The 16,473-nt window shown below is 51.3% G+C and overlaps 7 protein-coding genes across 7 annotated transcripts; 5 read left to right on the forward strand and 2 right to left on the reverse strand.

Annotated features, from left to right (window-relative positions):
• Position 1: 1 nt before the first annotated feature.
• On the reverse strand, positions 2-5,022 carry BD324DRAFT_680224 (putative signal sequence binding protein). Its single transcript, XM_022019072.1, has 6 exons — positions 4,587-5,022; positions 1,014-4,545; positions 766-967; positions 403-717; positions 157-353; positions 2-101 (listed from the first exon to the last, which is right to left on the reverse strand). Exons 1-6 carry the CDS (start codon positions 4,725-4,727, stop codon positions 70-72), a joined length of 4,419 nt encoding a protein of 1,472 aa, XP_021872416.1. The 5' UTR covers positions 4,728-5,022; the 3' UTR covers positions 2-69.
• Positions 5,023-5,140: 118 nt separating this feature from the next.
• On the forward strand, positions 5,141-7,500 carry BD324DRAFT_621090 (S-adenosyl-L-methionine-dependent methyltransferase). Its single transcript, XM_022015357.1, has 10 exons — positions 5,141-5,204; positions 5,403-5,627; positions 5,669-5,689; positions 5,730-6,351; positions 6,402-6,459; positions 6,500-6,645; positions 6,684-6,748; positions 6,795-6,881; positions 6,920-7,105; positions 7,149-7,500. Exons 2-10 carry the CDS (start codon positions 5,498-5,500, stop codon positions 7,430-7,432), a joined length of 1,599 nt encoding a protein of 532 aa, XP_021872417.1. The 5' UTR covers positions 5,141-5,204; positions 5,403-5,497; the 3' UTR covers positions 7,433-7,500.
• Positions 7,501-8,023: 523 nt separating this feature from the next.
• BD324DRAFT_607957 (hypothetical protein) lies at positions 8,024-8,426 on the forward strand (the record flags this gene model as incomplete). Its single annotated transcript, XM_022014090.1, has 3 exons — positions 8,024-8,053; positions 8,094-8,225; positions 8,286-8,426. The coding sequence occupies 3 exons, from the start codon at positions 8,024-8,026 to the stop codon at positions 8,424-8,426; spliced, it is 303 nt and encodes a 100-aa protein (XP_021872418.1).
• A 126-nt stretch (positions 8,427-8,552) lies between these two features.
• BD324DRAFT_649863 (Yip1 domain-domain-containing protein) lies at positions 8,553-9,710 on the reverse strand (the record flags this gene model as incomplete). Its single annotated transcript, XM_022018054.1, has 8 exons — positions 8,553-8,665; positions 8,709-8,826; positions 8,886-8,904; positions 8,954-9,057; positions 9,104-9,167; positions 9,225-9,307; positions 9,358-9,619; positions 9,670-9,710. 8 exons carry the CDS (start codon positions 9,708-9,710, stop codon positions 8,553-8,555), a joined length of 804 nt encoding a protein of 267 aa, XP_021872419.1.
• Positions 9,711-9,968: 258 nt separating this feature from the next.
• On the forward strand, positions 9,969-12,480 carry BD324DRAFT_577730 (SRP54-type protein; the record flags this gene model as incomplete). The annotated part of the gene is made up of 16 exons (XM_022013276.1): positions 9,969-10,046; positions 10,108-10,206; positions 10,265-10,336; positions 10,380-10,508; positions 10,557-10,645; positions 10,699-10,793; positions 10,832-10,929; positions 10,981-11,123; positions 11,172-11,306; positions 11,346-11,459; positions 11,498-11,651; positions 11,706-11,863; positions 11,914-12,007; positions 12,050-12,272; positions 12,337-12,378; positions 12,437-12,480. 16 exons carry the CDS (start codon positions 9,969-9,971, stop codon positions 12,478-12,480), a joined length of 1,767 nt encoding a protein of 588 aa, XP_021872420.1.
• Positions 12,481-12,809: 329 nt separating this feature from the next.
• BD324DRAFT_361537 (hypothetical protein) lies at positions 12,810-13,458 on the forward strand. The gene is made up of 3 exons (XM_022012581.1): positions 12,810-13,110; positions 13,161-13,308; positions 13,368-13,458. The coding sequence occupies exons 1-2, from the start codon at positions 12,886-12,888 to the stop codon at positions 13,233-13,235; spliced, it is 300 nt and encodes a 99-aa protein (XP_021872421.1). The 5' UTR covers positions 12,810-12,885; the 3' UTR covers positions 13,236-13,308; positions 13,368-13,458.
• Positions 13,266-16,366, forward strand: BD324DRAFT_649865 (putative ribonucleoside-diphosphate reductase large chain; the record flags this gene model as incomplete). Its single annotated transcript, XM_022018055.1, has 11 exons — positions 13,266-13,308; positions 13,368-13,381; positions 13,453-13,464; positions 13,516-13,547; positions 13,606-13,663; positions 13,711-13,728; positions 13,779-14,219; positions 14,269-15,506; positions 15,550-15,815; positions 15,854-16,015; positions 16,065-16,366. 11 exons carry the CDS (start codon positions 13,266-13,268, stop codon positions 16,364-16,366), a joined length of 2,586 nt encoding a protein of 861 aa, XP_021872422.1.
• Positions 16,367-16,473: the final 107 nt, after the last annotated feature.

Raw genomic sequence — 16,473 nt, forward strand, 5'->3', positions numbered from 1 at the left:
GGTCATCAGATCGTATGCAATTTTAGTTGTTGTCATCTATGCTGTCGCGTCATGTCCGAGTCGTTGCGCTCATTCATCATCGTACCCTCCTAGAACCTCGGCTAAAGGATACAGTCAGATGTGGACACAATCTGCTGCGGGCCACAGCCCACTCACCATCATCGTCAATTGGGACCTGCCTGTAGGGCAGACGCCTAGAGAACAGGCCATCCAGGAACGGTATCCGTCTCTCGACCCAGGCCCAACCTGCCTGAGTGACACCCATCAAGAAGTATGGTATCGATGCGACCGTGGACAAGAGACTGCTCTGATCTTCCCCGCCAAAGACTCGATGATCGCCCAAACGAATAGACCTGCAGATGTCAATGAGATGCCACAGTCTGACAGAACGAGTCTGCTCACCCTGGCCTTCCCGCCTTCACATACCACCAATAACCTCCCAGACCAGCGAATGCAAAAGGCAGGATTAGGATTGATCCCCAGAAGATTGCTCCCATACCAGCACCTCCAATCAGTCCAGGACAATCGTGTCGTGTGCCTCGATCCGGACGATCACCGCCATCACAAGATGAATAGGGTATTTTGCGGTAAGCGGTGCGCTCATACCAGTACGAGTTGTATCCGTCGCATTGCTCGTGCATTGTAGAAATTGAGAGCGCTGTAGCTCCTTCGACCAGAACGCACTTGCCATCCGAGTCTCGAATGTAATTGAACTCGCTGAAGCCGGTCAGCTGGCGCAACAACTCGTAGCGGGAAATAACTCACCATTCAAAATCTGATGCTGAGCACGTACAGTTCTTCACGACAGTCTTTGGCTGCTCGACATGCTCTCCGATGTAACAGTTGCGGTCTCTGATACGCCTGTGATAGATGGTTTGTCGACCAAACAAGCAAACTTCATCGCGGCCTTCGCTGGGACTCCACTGCTCGAAATCGTCATGATTAGGATCTTCGACGCTCAGCTTGCCTGTGAAGCGTCAGTGACTGTGCTTGTTGACAAATGGGGGACTCACATTTCTGCTGGGTGATCTGCGTGAAGTCGAGATGTACCACCACACTTTTGCCCGATTCTCCACTTCGTTTCCCAATGAGAATGAACCGACGACTTGTATCATCTGGGGTCGTTTGAATGGTTTCAATGCGGAGTGTATCTCCAAAAGTGTACTCATTCCATGTTTTGCCTTCGTCTGTAGTGTAGATGACGTGGTCTGTGGGCTCTTCGTCGTTTGCCAGAACGATGATAGATCCCGAATCTCCAAACTCCCACATATGAGCATCCTTGTGCACTTCTTCCCAGGTGAACCCTCCGTCTCGAGTGAGGAAGACGTCCGAATCAGTGTACTCTGCCAGCTCCTCGCCAACATTGCCGATACCGAGCATCAGCCCAACAGCGGATGGACTGCTATATGTGGCCTGAGGATCCCTACGTTCGGTGTAACCATGGATTTGCAATGAGCATGCAGTAGTCCGGCAGTCGTATTCCTGGCCGAGAGAGTCTCTTGCTGGTGGATTGAGGGGTTTCCATGTCCCGCCGTCATTGTGGGTTATTCGCGTCTGCAGTTTCTTTCGTCCAGAGACTTCTGCGTCCCGAGGGTTAGAGACAACATTGATCATCGCAATACCGTCTAGACCAATCATTTTCTCGAAATCGACGAATCCACCGGAATCTCTATTCACGTGCTCGATGGACAAGCTGTAGTATGTTCCATTTGAATTAGACTTGAAGATGTTGCCCCATTCCCGACCGTTGGCCGAACTCATGGTGACGTGTAAGAAGACCGAGTCGGTACTGCTCTCCAAGATGGTGTACGCTCTGTTGTCGATCCGCATGCTTGGGGGAAACTGCGCCTCCGAAAAGCGGTAGCCGTCGAGAGAGACCTCTAGAGACAGTGTCGCGGCGGCTTCGTTCAGCTTTGCCACCAGCAGGTACTCGGAAAAAGCGGTGAAACCAACGACTGCATCGAAAATCTTCTGAGGTTTTGTGTAGTAGCTTGACCCAGCAATCAATTCGAGAGGATTGTAGTCACCAGAGGTCTGAGATCCTTTCTTGTTCTTGTAACTCTCGCAGATGATCTCACGTTCATCAATCTTGAGGCGTTTGTCTCGAGCCCAAGCACACGTTTTCACATATGAATCAATTAGATTCCACTTGCGACCATGATTGGTTGAGTAGTAGGCTTCGGCGTGACAATTGGGGTCCAGAACCGAGTTGCAACCGACGGACCCAGTGAAGATCAACCAATCCGCCTTGGTCGGATGGAAATCGAAAAGCGGAATGCCGAGATTGTTTGCTCCAATGGGTATGGATGTATGGTACCACGCACGACCCGTGTCTACGGTGTAGTATATCTTCTGCTTATTGGTGACGAGATAAGCCCTCTCAGGGCTGAAATCGTGCATCCAGATTCCCAGAAACGTTTCTCCGGGATACAGCTGTTTCCAGGAGAATCCTTCGGTGCTGGACTGCCAAACGGTCCCATCGGCCAGGAACACTAGGATGGTTTCTGATTTCGCGAAATAGACATGTTGAAGAATCTTAGACTCAAAGTCGTGAGTGACATGAGAGACTTGGCCGTTCGCCGGTCTAGCAGACGAGCAGGGCTTTTGAATCTTCTTGTCCTTGGCTATCCCCTTTGAGTCGTCGCATGTATTGCCAGGTATTTTACGATAGCCAGAGGATCCGAGGTAATGGTCGTCGATCTTGTTGCAAGTGCCTGCAGGGACAGTCTCGGGACCGACAGCCACGCATTCCCCATCCTGCTTGACGAAATTAAAGTCGCATTCGTAATCCTCATCCGAGCAGGGACAAGACTCTTCGTGCCCAACCGGATCGGTGAATTTGTCCCCGACGTAGCAAGTCGAGTCTGGCCTTCGTCGCTTGTACCATTGTTTGTGACCCATGAGGCATTCTTTCCCTTGTTCGCTACGAGCATACCAAGCTTCAAAGTCTGCGTCGCCACATTTGCGTTTCTGTAACGGTGCAAAATCAAGAAAGACGAGAGCGTACCGACCGTCTGCAGTGGACTGAGATCGAGGTGTCGTCCCGATGAGGAGGAATTTCTGAGATGTCGAATCTGGGATGGTGGTGAGGACTGAAGCTCTGACAGTGACCCCAAGGTCTAGTTTGGTCCATGTTGAGCCACCGTCATACGAGTAGTGGACGTGATCCGTAGCTTCTTCGTCGTCCGCGATGACCAAAATAGAGCCTTGATCTCCGAACTCGTACGTATGCGCTCCTTCCTGGATTTCGTGCCAAGTCAAACCCGCGTCAGTAGAAAGGAAAGTGTCGCACTCGTCATATGGCTGAAGATACTCTCCAACAGATCCGACGGCCATAACGAAACCAGGAGCAGTCGAAGAAAAGACTCGACCGAGGTTATGGGGATCCGATACGGAGTGAACGTGAAGGGAGCATTTGGCTGCATCGCTACGGTCGCAGCTCCAATCATCACCATTCAATCGTTTGTCAGGCGCGGTTAGAGGTCGCCAATTGGATCCATCATCGTAAGTGATGACGCTTCGAATCCTCTTGGCGGCGCCCCAGCCAACTACCGCCTCTCGGTTCGATACGACATTCGCGAGTCCGACTCCCTCCAGTCCGACCAATTGCTCAAAATCGACAATGCCATATTCGTTGCGATTGGTATCGGGTAAAGCCTCAACGAAGTATGTGCCCTCGGCGGAGGAGACAAACAATGTTCCAATGTTGGCGGTTGGAGAAGTGAGAATGTCGACTGCCACAGAGTGAGTCGTCGATTCAACAATGGTGTAGGCATTCTCTCGAAGATCGGGCATGGCGGAATGAGGGAATTTGGTCTGTCGAAAGTTGATGCCGTCAGTCGAAACGAAGAGCTGCATCGGATCTCCTCCACTGGCTCTTCGCGCACCATCTCCAGAGACCTTGAGCGCAACAACCAGAAATTTACTGACGACTCCTACTCCGACAACACCTCGAGCCTTTTTACCGATACCCAGATCCACATATTTGGAAGTTTCGAACCAGTTTTCAGACGAGTACAGCCGGCTGTCCATGATATTATGCCAGCCTCCACTTCCAGGCTTCTGATTGGGGTCGAAAGCCACACAGAAGATGAGCGAATCGGGAGCCTCGGTGAGAGCCTTGTCGGATCGCGCAAAGAGACAGCTAGATGTCTGCTTCCGTAATAACTTGGTCTCGCCTCTAAAGGCGTCTTTGGTGTAGTATGTCTCGTCCCAACAACTTCGAGTGGTGCCATATCGATGGGATCCAGATTCGTCACATGTGAAGCCTTGAAACAGGATCCAGTCTTTCTGCTTAGAGTGGAACGAGAGGATATCGCCAGTGAGAGTGGCTTCGACTGGAGTTTCGAAGGCAAGCCAGGAGGCTCCCTTGTTATGCGTGACCCAGTGAGTCTTTTCTATTCCGATGATAAAGGCCATCTCGTTGTCATGAGGATGCGGTATGAGACGAGCAGCTACGTCGGGCCCATCCACAATGCTCCAGGTCTTGCCCTCGTCGTCGGACCGCCCGACTTGAAGTGTGACAGGGTCGTGGTATAATATGACCTGACAGACAGCGTCAGTACTAAGTCATATGAGGAACTGACTGTTGTATCGTCAAAGTAGAATAGGCTGTCAGGCATGTTCGGTATGCGCGTGACTTTGACTTGAGGATCGGCAGCCAGCCCGCATATAGCGGTGACCCAAACGCCGAGAAGGCCACCCAGCAGCTTACGGGGAGCAATCATGGCTTCTGGATGGACAGATCGTATTTGGGGTATCTAGAGACGTCCACGAGCTCGACAATGAGAAGTGTGCAACCTTATAACACGGTCATCGGTTCAAAAGAAATGTCGATTGCGAAAATGAAGAAAGGAGGGAAGCGAAGCCTGTCGGGTGATCCAGATGCTATCGTCGAGTTTCGCAGACCGAGGTTATGCGTGTCGGCGGAGGTGAGGGACCTGACTAGGTTTATCTGAGTCTATCCAATGACAATGATTGAGAAAGACTCGACACAATGAACATTGAACTTAGACTTCTGCGAGATCCCAGCGAGTTGCAACACCGACTGGCGGCGAACGAACGCGCAGCGTGGACATCACGTGACCGAGCTCATTCCAAAAAAAGTTGAACTATACAACTGGGATGGCCAGCGAGCACTTAATAATATATGCACTACATGCAGGAGCTCGACTCTTTGTGTTCTTACTCTGAGCATGTCGATGGTGAGTGCACTTCCACGGCTGAGCGTCTGCGCACTATTGGATTCATTTCTTCTTCCATGATGCCCTTTTATCTTATCTACATTGTCAGACCCATCAGTGGTGTGGTGACAACACTTCTATCATACCTGATCCTCCATTGTTCACACCAAATCCAGTCAAGCGTAGCTGGAAGAGTCGCTGACACATGAACCTCGACAGGTCCATTGTCTGTGAATCAGTATAGACAAGCCAGGCCGGATAGCTAGCCTTCGTCGTAGATTACCGTACACAATCTGCACCTCCCGAGATCCAGTATGAATTTCTACAAGTCTGCCGCTCTGGCTCTGGACCACCTGGACAAGTATAAAGGGTCTGTAAAGGGCTCTCTCGGAGCAGCTGGGATCGAGACTTCATCTGCTCAAGAGTCAAAGAGGATTCTTGCTTGTGAGCATGAGATGAGAGATCCTTACTTATGTCATCGTCAGTGGTTATTGAGACATTGAAATGTGAATCCACCCAATTTGATCACCAAGCTCACTCAGTCAGACCGTTCGGCTCTCGAACAAATCATCGCAGTCACTCAACTTCGAACTCTTGAAAAAATTACATTCCCCAAGAAGACATCTCCCCGCACACCCTCGTCACAGAGTCTCATCCTGGTCCTCCTTCACGATCTCCTCATCTCCCCTCGAGGAAGAATTGAAGCCTCTGACAAATGGCCTCCCCGGCAGGCTATACAACGGCATCAAGCGAGACTCAAGGCCGAGCTAGTCAAACTCCAAATTCGTGAAGGAAAATCATCGAAAGAAGGTCTGGCGAGGACAGCAAAGACTGAAGGATCAGCGAGGTATATTCGATGGAACCCGAATGTCGACTTGCACCGCGAAGACGATTGGTCCTTGGCGGCGCTTCTGAGCTATCTACAGACGAAACCCTCACCGTTCAAGTTGCTGAATGCACCAGTATACCCTGTACCCGATGGTTCGTTCTTTCTCGACCCTCACCTACCTGAATGTTTGCTGGTATTCCCCGCGACGACCTCGTGGTGGCAGGGCGACAAGTGGTTCGAATCTGGAGCAGTCATCGTCCAGGACAAGTCAAGTTGCTTCCCCGCGAGGGTCTTGATGGGCGAATGGGATGAGGCAGAAGGTGACTGTATAGACGCGACGTGAGTCAAAATTTCGTCAGACTACGACGGTGAGGACTGACAGTCCATAGCGCTGCGCCAGGCAACAAGACCAGTCATATGTCAGCGTTGATGAGAGGCAAGCAACAAGTGAGACATCAGCCTCACCTCATGTCTGACAGCGATTTAGCTACACGCGTTCGAAAAGTCTACACAGCGTTTCAAGACACTGCAAGTTATGTTGGAGAAAGCTCAGTGCTTGAACGTCGATGCGAAGAATGCGGACTTCCTGCAGAGTGATCCCTGTTCAGAGAAGTATTCGAACGTCACGCGCATGTAAGGGAAAAGCACTCCATCATCTCTGACGAGACAAGCCTCCTAGACCCAAGCTGTTCAGGATCCGGTATTGTCAACAGGCTCGATTATCTCGTCGATCAAGGTCAGTTCCATATAGATATCTTTCCGCTATACTGATGGTTCTCCAGAAACTGATGAGGCGGACGATGCCAAAAACGAGAGGTTGGAAAAACTCGCCAGTTTCCAACTGCAAATGATTCTCCACGCTTTCAAGTGTACGTCGAGCGATTCCCTGTCAGGCTGATCACGTCAGTCCCATCTGTCAAGCGGATAGTTTACTCTACATGTTCGATACACCCTGAAGAAGATGAACAAGTTGTCCAGCGCGCACTTTCGTCCCCATTAGCCAGGAAGAACTCATGGATATTGGCTCAGAGGAGTAGTGTTCTGCCGTCCTGGCCCAGGAGAGGTCGCGAAGAACACTTCAATGGGGATGCCGGTGAGTCACGTCATCGTAGACGGAGAGTCACTGATCAGCTCAGACTTGGCCGACGGAGTCATCAGGTGTATTCCGGAAGAAGATCATACAAACGGATTCTTTGTGGCGTGTTTCGTGCGCGGGAGTGAAAGCGTTCAGAACCAGAAGAAAAGGGCATTAGAGGAAGCAGAAGATGAGTCTGAGTCCGAGCATGAGTATGAAGCAGAAGATTCGAAGGAGGAAGAAGAGAAGGAAGTGGCGCCAAGGGAAAAGACTTCGGCTCAGCTGGAGAGACGCAAGAGGAAAAAGCAGAAGCAGAAGCAGAAGAAACGCTCGCAAGAGGTCTGAATTCCTTCTGCACGATTCAGTTGAGCGAAGGGTACCCCGCAATGCTGCCATGCATATCTCGACGCCAGATGGAGAGGCAGGCTGGGGTCGTACCCGCATGTACTCCAGAGTCGCAGTCACGTCTCTCCATGTGCCCTGTGCTATAGGCCAGATAGCCTACCTTTCATGCGTCTCACCCTTTCCCATTGCGCCCCGCTTTTCTCCTTCCAATCTCCCTTTCCCGTCCTTGCTCCCTGTCGTACTGGTTGGGAACGAGATCCAATCATTCCGGTATCGTCCAGAAAAATGGATAGACACTGCTACATCACCGTCCACAATGTTTCACCTATTCCATGATCCTCTGTTCGGACGTGTCTCACCTGTAGGTGTGAAACTCGTCTCAGGTATCAGGATCTATAACCCTGTCCGAGCAAATCAACGGACGCTTTCACACCTTGAGGCGGTCGGTCTAAAAGGACAGCGAGTCGAGGCAGGGTATAAGAGTGAGCCGCTCTGCCCAAGTTTCCCTCCTTCCAATCTGCCTCACTCTCAATCTCTTGAGCGTCATATTTCTCTAAATCGTTTCTTCTTAAGTCAAAAGGACTCGTTAATATGCCTAGCTGCAGTACGAAAGCTTGCAAGGTGAGTTCTTGCCCCTCTGTGACTTAGCTGAATCCCGTAGCTCTGCCGCGGGAGCATGTTAATGACGACTCGACCTCGTCAGCCTCTGAGCGGGTTGACCTCCCTACCCGCCACGAGTACAGAATGTCATGCTCATTGCGCTTCCTTCGCATGTCCAGGCTGCGTGACCAAGGTGGGTTCTCTCAAACATCTATCTGTCCGCCTCTTCATGAAGTTGACGGCATCACTACAGCATCGCGAAACGTACTCAATACTGAATATGAAGAATCACATCTACGACTACCAATGTGGCGATTGTATGGCAGAGATTCAACTTCCGACGAGTCGAAGAGGATCGATGGAGAGTGATGCAGGGTCCGAATCGAGCATCTGAAGACCGTGGACGAGGATTAGCAGTATGACAAGACGACATGAGAGAGCGGGAATGTTGTATTGCTAGCCATATACTGTACCATGCATTGTATCGAGAGATGTCCCGTTTGCTCTTCACTGCACCATTCTACTGTATCATAATCATCCATGCGAGAACGAAGAAGAAGAGACACAAAGGGTAGACTGCGAGCCAAATTCGCGTCTCTGGTAATTGTGTTCCGTTGAAAAAGTTCATTGACGCTTGGAGTTGCTGGTCAGAACGAGTGACAACGCTCTCGCTTACCCCAGACGGACCAAGCCCAGCAAGCCAAGGATATGGGTATGCGGACGAAGAGGTTGTGTACAAGTAGAGAGATAACGGAGGCCAAGAGTATAGGGGCGAGGGCGTAGCCCAGGACACACTGTGGTGAGGATAAGTAAGATTTTTCTTTCTTTTGGGCTAGTGTGATGTGTGACTAACCAGACTCTGAAAGAAGGAGCTGACGATGGATGAGCTTTGCCTGTGTTGCGGGAAGATTGCCAGCTTACACTTTCCCACCCAAGAGCTTGCAGTTGATGGTCAAGACTACGGATCCTATGGTGATCAATGAGATGACGAGGGAAAAGACTGGCATAGCCTGGGTTGTCGGTGCCTGTTGGACATGAGCGAGATTTGCGCACAGCATTTGCGGTACTCACGTCGACGGAAAGAATGATGGCGAGAGACAGACAGATGACCAGAGGTCCCCAAAGGTCCCAGTCTCTACGCGCGCATCAGCCCGGGTCTCGAGCTGATGAATGAGGAAAGACGAATACTCACCTGAGCAGCTCATTACTTCCTCCACCTTTCGGAGGGTAGACCACCTGCAGGAGCTTCGCGTAGATAGACCTGAGGTCTCTCATCTGGAATGAAGGATCAGACATTTGGAGGTGCTGTACCCGGCGGCACGTACAATCGTAGCGGAGACCGGCTCATCCAGCGTAGATTCACCAGTATACCTCGTCTCGATAGTAACTCCTCCCCAGCCTGTCCGAGATGTCGAGCCTGGTGTTGGCCCAGATCCAATCTTTCCGGAGAGTCCTCCGTTTAGCTGAGATCCAGACCCAGGTGCTGTCGAAGGTCCTGCAGCCGCTACCCCAGCCGAGGACGAAGATGCTTGAGCGGCTGAAGGATGAGAGAAGGAAAGAGCCTCCAGGTCGTCATCGTCTGCTTGACTATTAACTCGATCAGCAAAGTGAGATACGGGCACCCTGGAACGACTGACATGATCTGATGCGAGGGTGAATTCACTCTGTCGTACGCCATGACGATGATTGTTCCTCAGGCTATGTCAGGGGATGTATGCTCTCGAGGTATGTTATGTTCAGCTGAATGCAAATCGCGATATGCCATTTTGCGCCTATTTTTCAGATTTTGATAGGCGCCATGACCCCAACGAAGGTTCGGCTGTCCAACATCTGAGATACCCATTGGTGTTTTGTGTACGACCTAGATTTGTGATAGCGAGCTCGACTGATACTCTGTGAGAAGAGCAGGATTGTTTCACCTATCGGGTAGATCAGGATGGTCTTGGCCGATCTCGGAGCCCGTCTTCATGGAGCCCTCAACCAGTTATCTCGAGCGCCCGTAGTCGACGAAAAGGTATGTCCTAAAGGCTATTGACGACAAGATGGACTGTAGTCGTCTGACTTGATCGCTCCAGGTCATCGATGCACTGTTAAAAGAGCTATGCGCTGCATTATTGGAATCAGATGTCAACGTCAAGCTAGTGTCATCTTTACGGACTAAAGTCAAGGCCAAGGTGGGTTCATTCCTACTTATTCTAGTCTGACCCTGCCCGCTTGCTGATCCTTGTACAGGTCAATAAGAGCTTGGAGGACGCAGATAAAGCGGGCGGAAAGGAAGTTAATAAGAAGAATGTGGTGCAAAAGGTTCGTCTGTGGGCTCAACTCAGCAGAGACTGAACGGGCTTAGGCAGTGTTTGATGAATTGGTGGCGCTAGTGGATCCTGGGACAGAGCCGTATAAACCCGTCAAGGGGAAAGTCAATGTCCTCATGGCAGTCGGTATTCAGGGAGCTGGAAAGACGACGACATGTACCAAGGTAGGGCTCGGGTCGATTTTCCCGCTTGATTATGCTTATGACACTCAGCTCGCGGTCCACTATCAACGTCGAGGATTGAGGACATGCCTAGTTTGCGCGGATACATTCCGTGCCGGTGCCTTTGACCAGCTCAAACAGTGAGTGCTCGTGAAGGAAGACCCAATCGTCACTCAGCTGATATCAACTCTAGGAATGCTACGAAAGCCAAGATACCGTTCTACGGAAGTTACACTGAGACAGATCCAGTTGCCATCGCCTCCCTCGGTGTCGAAAAGTTCCGCAAAGGTAAGGCGTCGGAAGTGAAATACTCTGACAATTCGAAGAACGCTTCGACGTCATTATCGTTGACACATCCGGGCGTCATAAGCAGGAAAGCGAGCTGTTTGAGGAAATGGTAGCAATTAGCGCTGCTGTAAAACCAGTGAGAGCACTCATCTCTGTCAAAAACGGGCGCGCGTGCTGATAAGACAAGGACATGACATTGATGGTACTCGATGCTTCGATCGGTCAAGCCGCAGAGAGTCAGAGCAGAGCATTCAAAGAGAGTGCAGATTTCGGAGCGATAATCGTGACAAAGCTGGATGGACATGCGAAAGGTGGAGGGGCGATCTCAGCGTAAGTGGATGGTAACTATGTCCTTCATCATCGCTTACTTGGCGTCAGTGTTGCCGCGACCAAAACGCCAATCATCTTTCTCGGTACTGGAGAACACTTGCACGACCTTGAACGATTCGCGCCGCAGCCATTTGTGTCGAGACTGCTAGGTATGGGAGATATGCAAGGACTGGTGGAGCACATGTAAGTTGCCTTTGTGTTCAAGCGCTGAAGCCTGCGAAGGCAAGACATGGCTCGTGCGAACCCTGACAGGCAGAAGGAGATGGCGAAGAAGTTGGAGCAAGGGAAGTTCTCCATTAAAGATTGGAGAGAGCAATTGACAAACATCATGAGCATGTGAGCGTAATTTTGGACACGGGTAGCTGACAGTCCAGGGGATCTATATCGAAGATTGCTTCCATGATACCTGGAATGCCAGCAGGAATGATGGATGGCAATGAGGAGGACACAACGGCAAAACTGAAGAGAATGATTTTCATCACCGACGCAATGCGTCAAGACGAGCTAGAATCAGATGGCATGATCTTTGTGAGCGAGCACATAGGTGGTTGGTGTGCGACCCATGTTAATCGCTTCATACAGTTTGCATTTGACAAATCTGGTCAGCCGATTGGGCTGAACAAACGGGCTCGACGAGTGGCTCGTGGGAGCGGCACGAGTGTCCGGGAAGTGGAGGAGCTTCTAGCTCAGGCTCGGATGATGTCTGGCATGGCAAAACAGGCTGGAGGCCAGAATGGATGGTAGGTGCACACTGTAATCAGATCGCGCTGATAATCCTTTTTTCCCCCAGGATGACGGCCCTGCAAAAGATGCAAGCAGCGGCGGGAGGCAAGCCGTTGGGACCCAATGGTCAACCATCACCTGCTCAAATTGAAGCGATGAGGGTGCGTAAAAACGTCTGGTCGAGACCACTGACAGCCTCTCAGAAAGCCATGCCACCCGAGATGATGCGCAAGTTGAGAGCTGCTGGACCGCAAGGCGCTCAAAAGATGCTCTCTGACATGATGGGAGGTATGGGAGGTGGCGGCGGCGGCGGTGGTGGTGGTGGTGCTGGACCCGGTGGAATGGACTTTGGATCGATGATGCGGTCTATGATGGGTGGTGGAGGTGGCGGAGGAGGGGGAATGCCTGACATGGCCCAGATGCAGGGTGAGCGGGCGCCAAAGCAAAATGGCGATTGCACGCTCCAGATGACTAATGCATCACATTGCAGAGGCTATGAAGATGATGGGAGGTGGGGGTGGGGGTATGCCCGGTGAGCTCTCAGACTTTGCCAAGGCGAATCATCCCAAGCTGATAGTCTTTGATTTCAGATATGAGTCAGATGATGAAGATGATGGGAGGCGGAGGAAGATGAATATGATGGAGGGATTAACCCTATTGGATCGATATCCAATACCCTCATGGTCAGTCTGGCCTCTAAGCGGCATGCCACCGCAGATGTCCTCACAATGTCTACACCCACACACATTGCCTTCTTTATACCTCCTTATAGTCGATATTGATGTCTACGCCAACTTGCATATGTATCATAAGGGCACCTCTGATTCTCCTTCCGGCCTAAGTCATGACGTCTTCCTTTTCAGCCACCGACCGCTGTGACTCTTGATCCAAGCTTACACATGCTGCCTTCATCCCTCCACACACTCTCTCATCAAGTCCTACTATCTGACGTGTCTTTGTGATCTTCTGTCGTCGCGCGCCTCTCAGACGAACGCGTCGCGTCGTCGCGTAAATCCTTTCGTTTTTGATCTCCTCCAACATGACAAAAGGTTTGTGTTTTTTTTTTGATTCCGTTTGGTTGATTGGACTTTTGGACGCGTCTCATTCAAAATTTCTTTATAAGCAAAGCCCCAGTCAGTTGTTCATCATCTTCTTTCCTATCCTTCGTTTCAACCACTTGACACATTTGATTCGCACCAGGCATCCTCGACACATCTTGACGATTGACGAGAGTGGTAGTGTTATTTTCACTAGAAACGATATAGTGAGCACCGCAATCCCCCCGTGGCGACCAGCTGTTACTGACGGAAACCGTTTGCCTCCACTTACAGGATTCTGGACCGTGGACGCGACTTGACTGACCCTCACACACTCATTTCTTCTTTTTGACGACCTTCCTCCCATCCCACTTCTCGCATCATGGTGATGTTCGTGTACAAGCGTGATGGGCGCAAAGAGCCTAGTGAGTGATTGCTTGCGCTCAACCAGATGAATCATGCTGATCCACCGCTTCCTCTCCAGTCGCGTTCGATAAAGTGAGCCAATGACCCCGATGGTCGCGTTACCACAGACTGACTTACTGACGATGATCGTTCTTCGCTGGTAGATCACTGCTAGGGTGAGCTCGATACATTCTCTGCGATCGGAAACGCAGCTGACGACGGCACAGATCAACAAGCTCTCGTTCGGCCTCGACTCTTCGTAAGTGGTTTCTTGGAAATCCACCGCGCCGACCACCTTAAGCTGATCCCCTCGCCAGCTTCATAGAGCCCGCCGAGATCACTATGAAGGTCGTTGCTGGTATTCACAGTGGATGTGTGAGTTCCCCAAAAGGTTGATTGAGTATCTGCTAACGGGAATTTAGACAACTGTGGAGCTCGATGTGAGCTAAGCCCACCTGAACTGTACCCTATGGCTGACATTACGCTCTAGAACCTCGCTGCTGAGACAGCTGCCTATCTCACCACCAAGCACCCAGATTATGCCATCCTCGCCGCCCGAATCGCCATCTCCAACCTTCACAAGGAGACCAAGAAATCCTTTTCCGCCGTCGTCCACGACTTGTACGAATGGGTCAACCCCAAGACCGGAAAACACGCGCCAATGATCGCTGACGAAGTCTATAAAGTCGTCATGGCCAACAAGGAGCGTCTCGACTCGGTCATTATCTACGACCGTGATTTCGCCTACAATTACTTTGGGTTCAAGACTCTTGAACGATCCTACTTGCTCCGAATCAATGGAAAGATTGTTGAACGACCTCAACACATGATCATGCGTGTGGCCGTCGGAATTCACGGTGCCGATGTCGATCGTGCCATTGAAACATACAACCTCATGTCGGAGCGATATTTTACCCACGCCTCGCCCACAGTAAGTGTTGTCAGGCCGAGTCAAGTCCCTAGTCTAACCCAATTGTCAGCTGTTCAACGCCGGAACTCCTCACCCTCAAATGTCCTCCTGCTTCCTTGTCGCCATGCGAGACGACTCCATTGACGGCATCTACGAGACTTTGAAGACCTGCGCTCAGATCTCCAAGACTGCCGGAGGTATCGGACTTCACATTCACAACATTCGAGCCAAGGGCTCCTACATTGCCGGTACCAACGGATACTCGAACGGTATCGTACCTATGCTCCGAGCCTTTGACGCCACCGCTCGTTACGTCGACCAGGGTGGAAACAAGCGTCCTGGTGCCTTTGCCATCTATCTAGAGCCCTGGCACGCCGATGTCTTTGACTTCCTCGACTTGCGAAAGAATCACGGTAAGGAAGAGGTCCGAGCCCGTGATCTTTTCTACGCCCTCTGGATACCCGACCTGTTCATGAAGCGAGTCGAAGCCGACGGTGACTGGACCCTCATGTGTCCTGCCGAATGCCCTGGTCTCGCCGATGTCCATGGAGCCGAATTTGAAGCACTCTATGAAGGCTACGAAAAGGCCGGCAAGGGCCGAAAGACCATCAAGGCTCAGAAACTCTGGTTCGCCATCCTTGAGGCCCAGACCGAGACCGGTACTCCCTACATGCTTTACAAGGATGCTGCAAATGCCAAGTCCAACCAAAAGCACCTGGGAACCATCAAGTCTTCCAACTTGTGTACCGAAATCATTGAATACTCTGCTCCTGACGAGGTCGCCGTCTGCAACTTGGCCTCGCTCGCTCTTCCCGCCTTTGTTGACATGGAGAGACGGGTGTACGACTTCAAGAAACTGCACGAGATCACCAAAGTTGTAACAAAGAATCTCGATCAGGTTATCAACCGCAACTACTACCCCGTCAAGGAGGCTCAGAACTCTAATTTCCGTCACAGACCCATCGGTCTGGGTGTTCAAGGTCTCGCCGATGCTTTCATGGCCTTGAGAATGCCTTTCGATTCGCCTGCCGCTCGAGAGCTCAACATTCAGATCTTCGAGACAATCTACCATGCCGCGTTGGAGGCTTCGTGCGAGCTGGCTCAGGTCCACGGGAAATATGAATCTTACGAGGGATCACCCATCTCTGAGGGCAAACTACAATTTGACATGTGGGGCCGTGTGCCCTCTGATCTCTGGGACTGGACCGACCTGCGAGCTCAGATTGCCCAACACGGAGTTCGAAACTCGCTCCTCGTCGCGCCTATGCCTACCGCCTCGACATCGCAGATCCTCGGATGGAATGAATGGTGAGAAGGTGTACCTCTTGTCATGGCGCTAACAGTCTTTCAGCTTTGAGCCATACACATCCATGCTGTACGCTCGGCGAGTGTTGTCTGGAGACTTCCAGGTCGTCTGCCCTTGGCTGTTGCGTGATCTCATCAACCTTGGCCTGTGGGACGATGACATGAAGAACTTGATTATTGCTGCCGGTGGATCTATCCAACACATTCCCAACATCCCTGCCGAGCTCAAGGCGATCTACAAAACTGTCTGGGAATTGTCCCAAAAGGCGATCATCGATCTGGCCGCTGACCGTGGAGCTTTCATCGATCAAAGTGAGTGCGACATTCTCTACTGTCGCTGACAATGCCAGGTCAATCTCTTAATATTCACTTGTCCAACCCTTCCTTTGCCCAGCTCACTTCGATGCACTTTTACGGATGGAAGCGTGGTCTCAAAACGGGCAGTTACTACCTGCGTACACGACCCTCAGCCCAGGCTATCCAGTTCACTATCGACGCGAAGACTCTCAAAGGTGAGTGAACAACGCCCCGAAAACAATTCGTTGCTCACATTTTCCGCAGAGGCCAAAGCCAACGCTTCCGCAAGCAAAGCAGCCACATCTTTGCCATCCGTCGAGAATGTCGTTGCACCCATGCGCCAAATCTCCATCGCCACGAAGGCTGATGCCACACCTGTCCCCGAGTCCGTGACGGCTGCTTCTACAGCCAGAGAGGCCCGCATGACACTCGAATCATCGCCTGGACCTTCAGAAGAGGAGGAAATCTCATATGAAGAGGCCAAGAGACGTGCCGAGGAGCGAGCGGAAGCTGCCCTGCAATGTAGTATCGACAACAAGGAGGCTTGTCTTATGTGTTCAGGATAGATCTGAGCCTACTTCTTCCTGTTTGTCCGTAGTTGCTTTGTAGTTGTACTCCAATCATTCTTCTGAGCATATACTTTCGTTCCGTGTGTCTACCGTCGTGTTGCCTA

The sequence above is a fragment of the Kockovaella imperatae genome, assembly GCF_002102565.1.
Source record: "Kockovaella imperatae strain NRRL Y-17943 chromosome Unknown BD324scaffold_4, whole genome shotgun sequence".
NCBI classification, from domain to species: Eukaryota; Fungi; Basidiomycota; class Tremellomycetes; order Tremellales; family Cuniculitremaceae; genus Kockovaella; species Kockovaella imperatae.

What these genes read in the sequence shown, in the direction of transcription:
- BD324DRAFT_680224 (XM_022019072.1), bottom strand. Translation starts at nt 4,727, where the DNA reads ATGATTGCTCCCCGTAAGCTGCTGGGTGGCCTTCTCGGCGTTTGGGTC. An exon ending in GTGAAGGCGGGAAGGCCAGG is followed by an intron (nt 354 to 402) that starts GTGAGCAGACTC and finishes TGACATCTGCAG; the next exon opens with GTCTATTCGTTTGGGCGATC. An exon ending in GGTCCCAATTGACGATGATG is followed by an intron (nt 102 to 156) that starts GTGAGTGGGCTG and finishes TGTATCCTTTAG; the next exon opens with CCGAGGTTCTAGGAGGGTAC.
- BD324DRAFT_621090 (XM_022015357.1), top strand. Translation starts at nt 5,498, where the DNA reads ATGAATTTCTACAAGTCTGCCGCTCTGGCTCTGGACCACCTGGACAAG. An exon ending in GTCAAAGAGGATTCTTGCTT is followed by an intron (nt 5,628 to 5,668) that starts GTGAGCATGAGA and finishes TGTCATCGTCAG; the next exon opens with TGGTTATTGAGACATTGAAA. An exon ending in GGTGACTGTATAGACGCGAC is followed by an intron (nt 6,352 to 6,401) that starts GTGAGTCAAAAT and finishes GACAGTCCATAG; the next exon opens with CGCTGCGCCAGGCAACAAGA.
- BD324DRAFT_361537 (XM_022012581.1), top strand. Translation starts at nt 12,886, where the DNA reads ATGACAAAAGGTTTGTGTTTTTTTTTTGATTCCGTTTGGTTGATTGGA. An exon ending in TTTTCACTAGAAACGATATA is followed by an intron (nt 13,111 to 13,160) that starts GTGAGCACCGCA and finishes TGACGGAAACCG; the next exon opens with TTTGCCTCCACTTACAGGAT.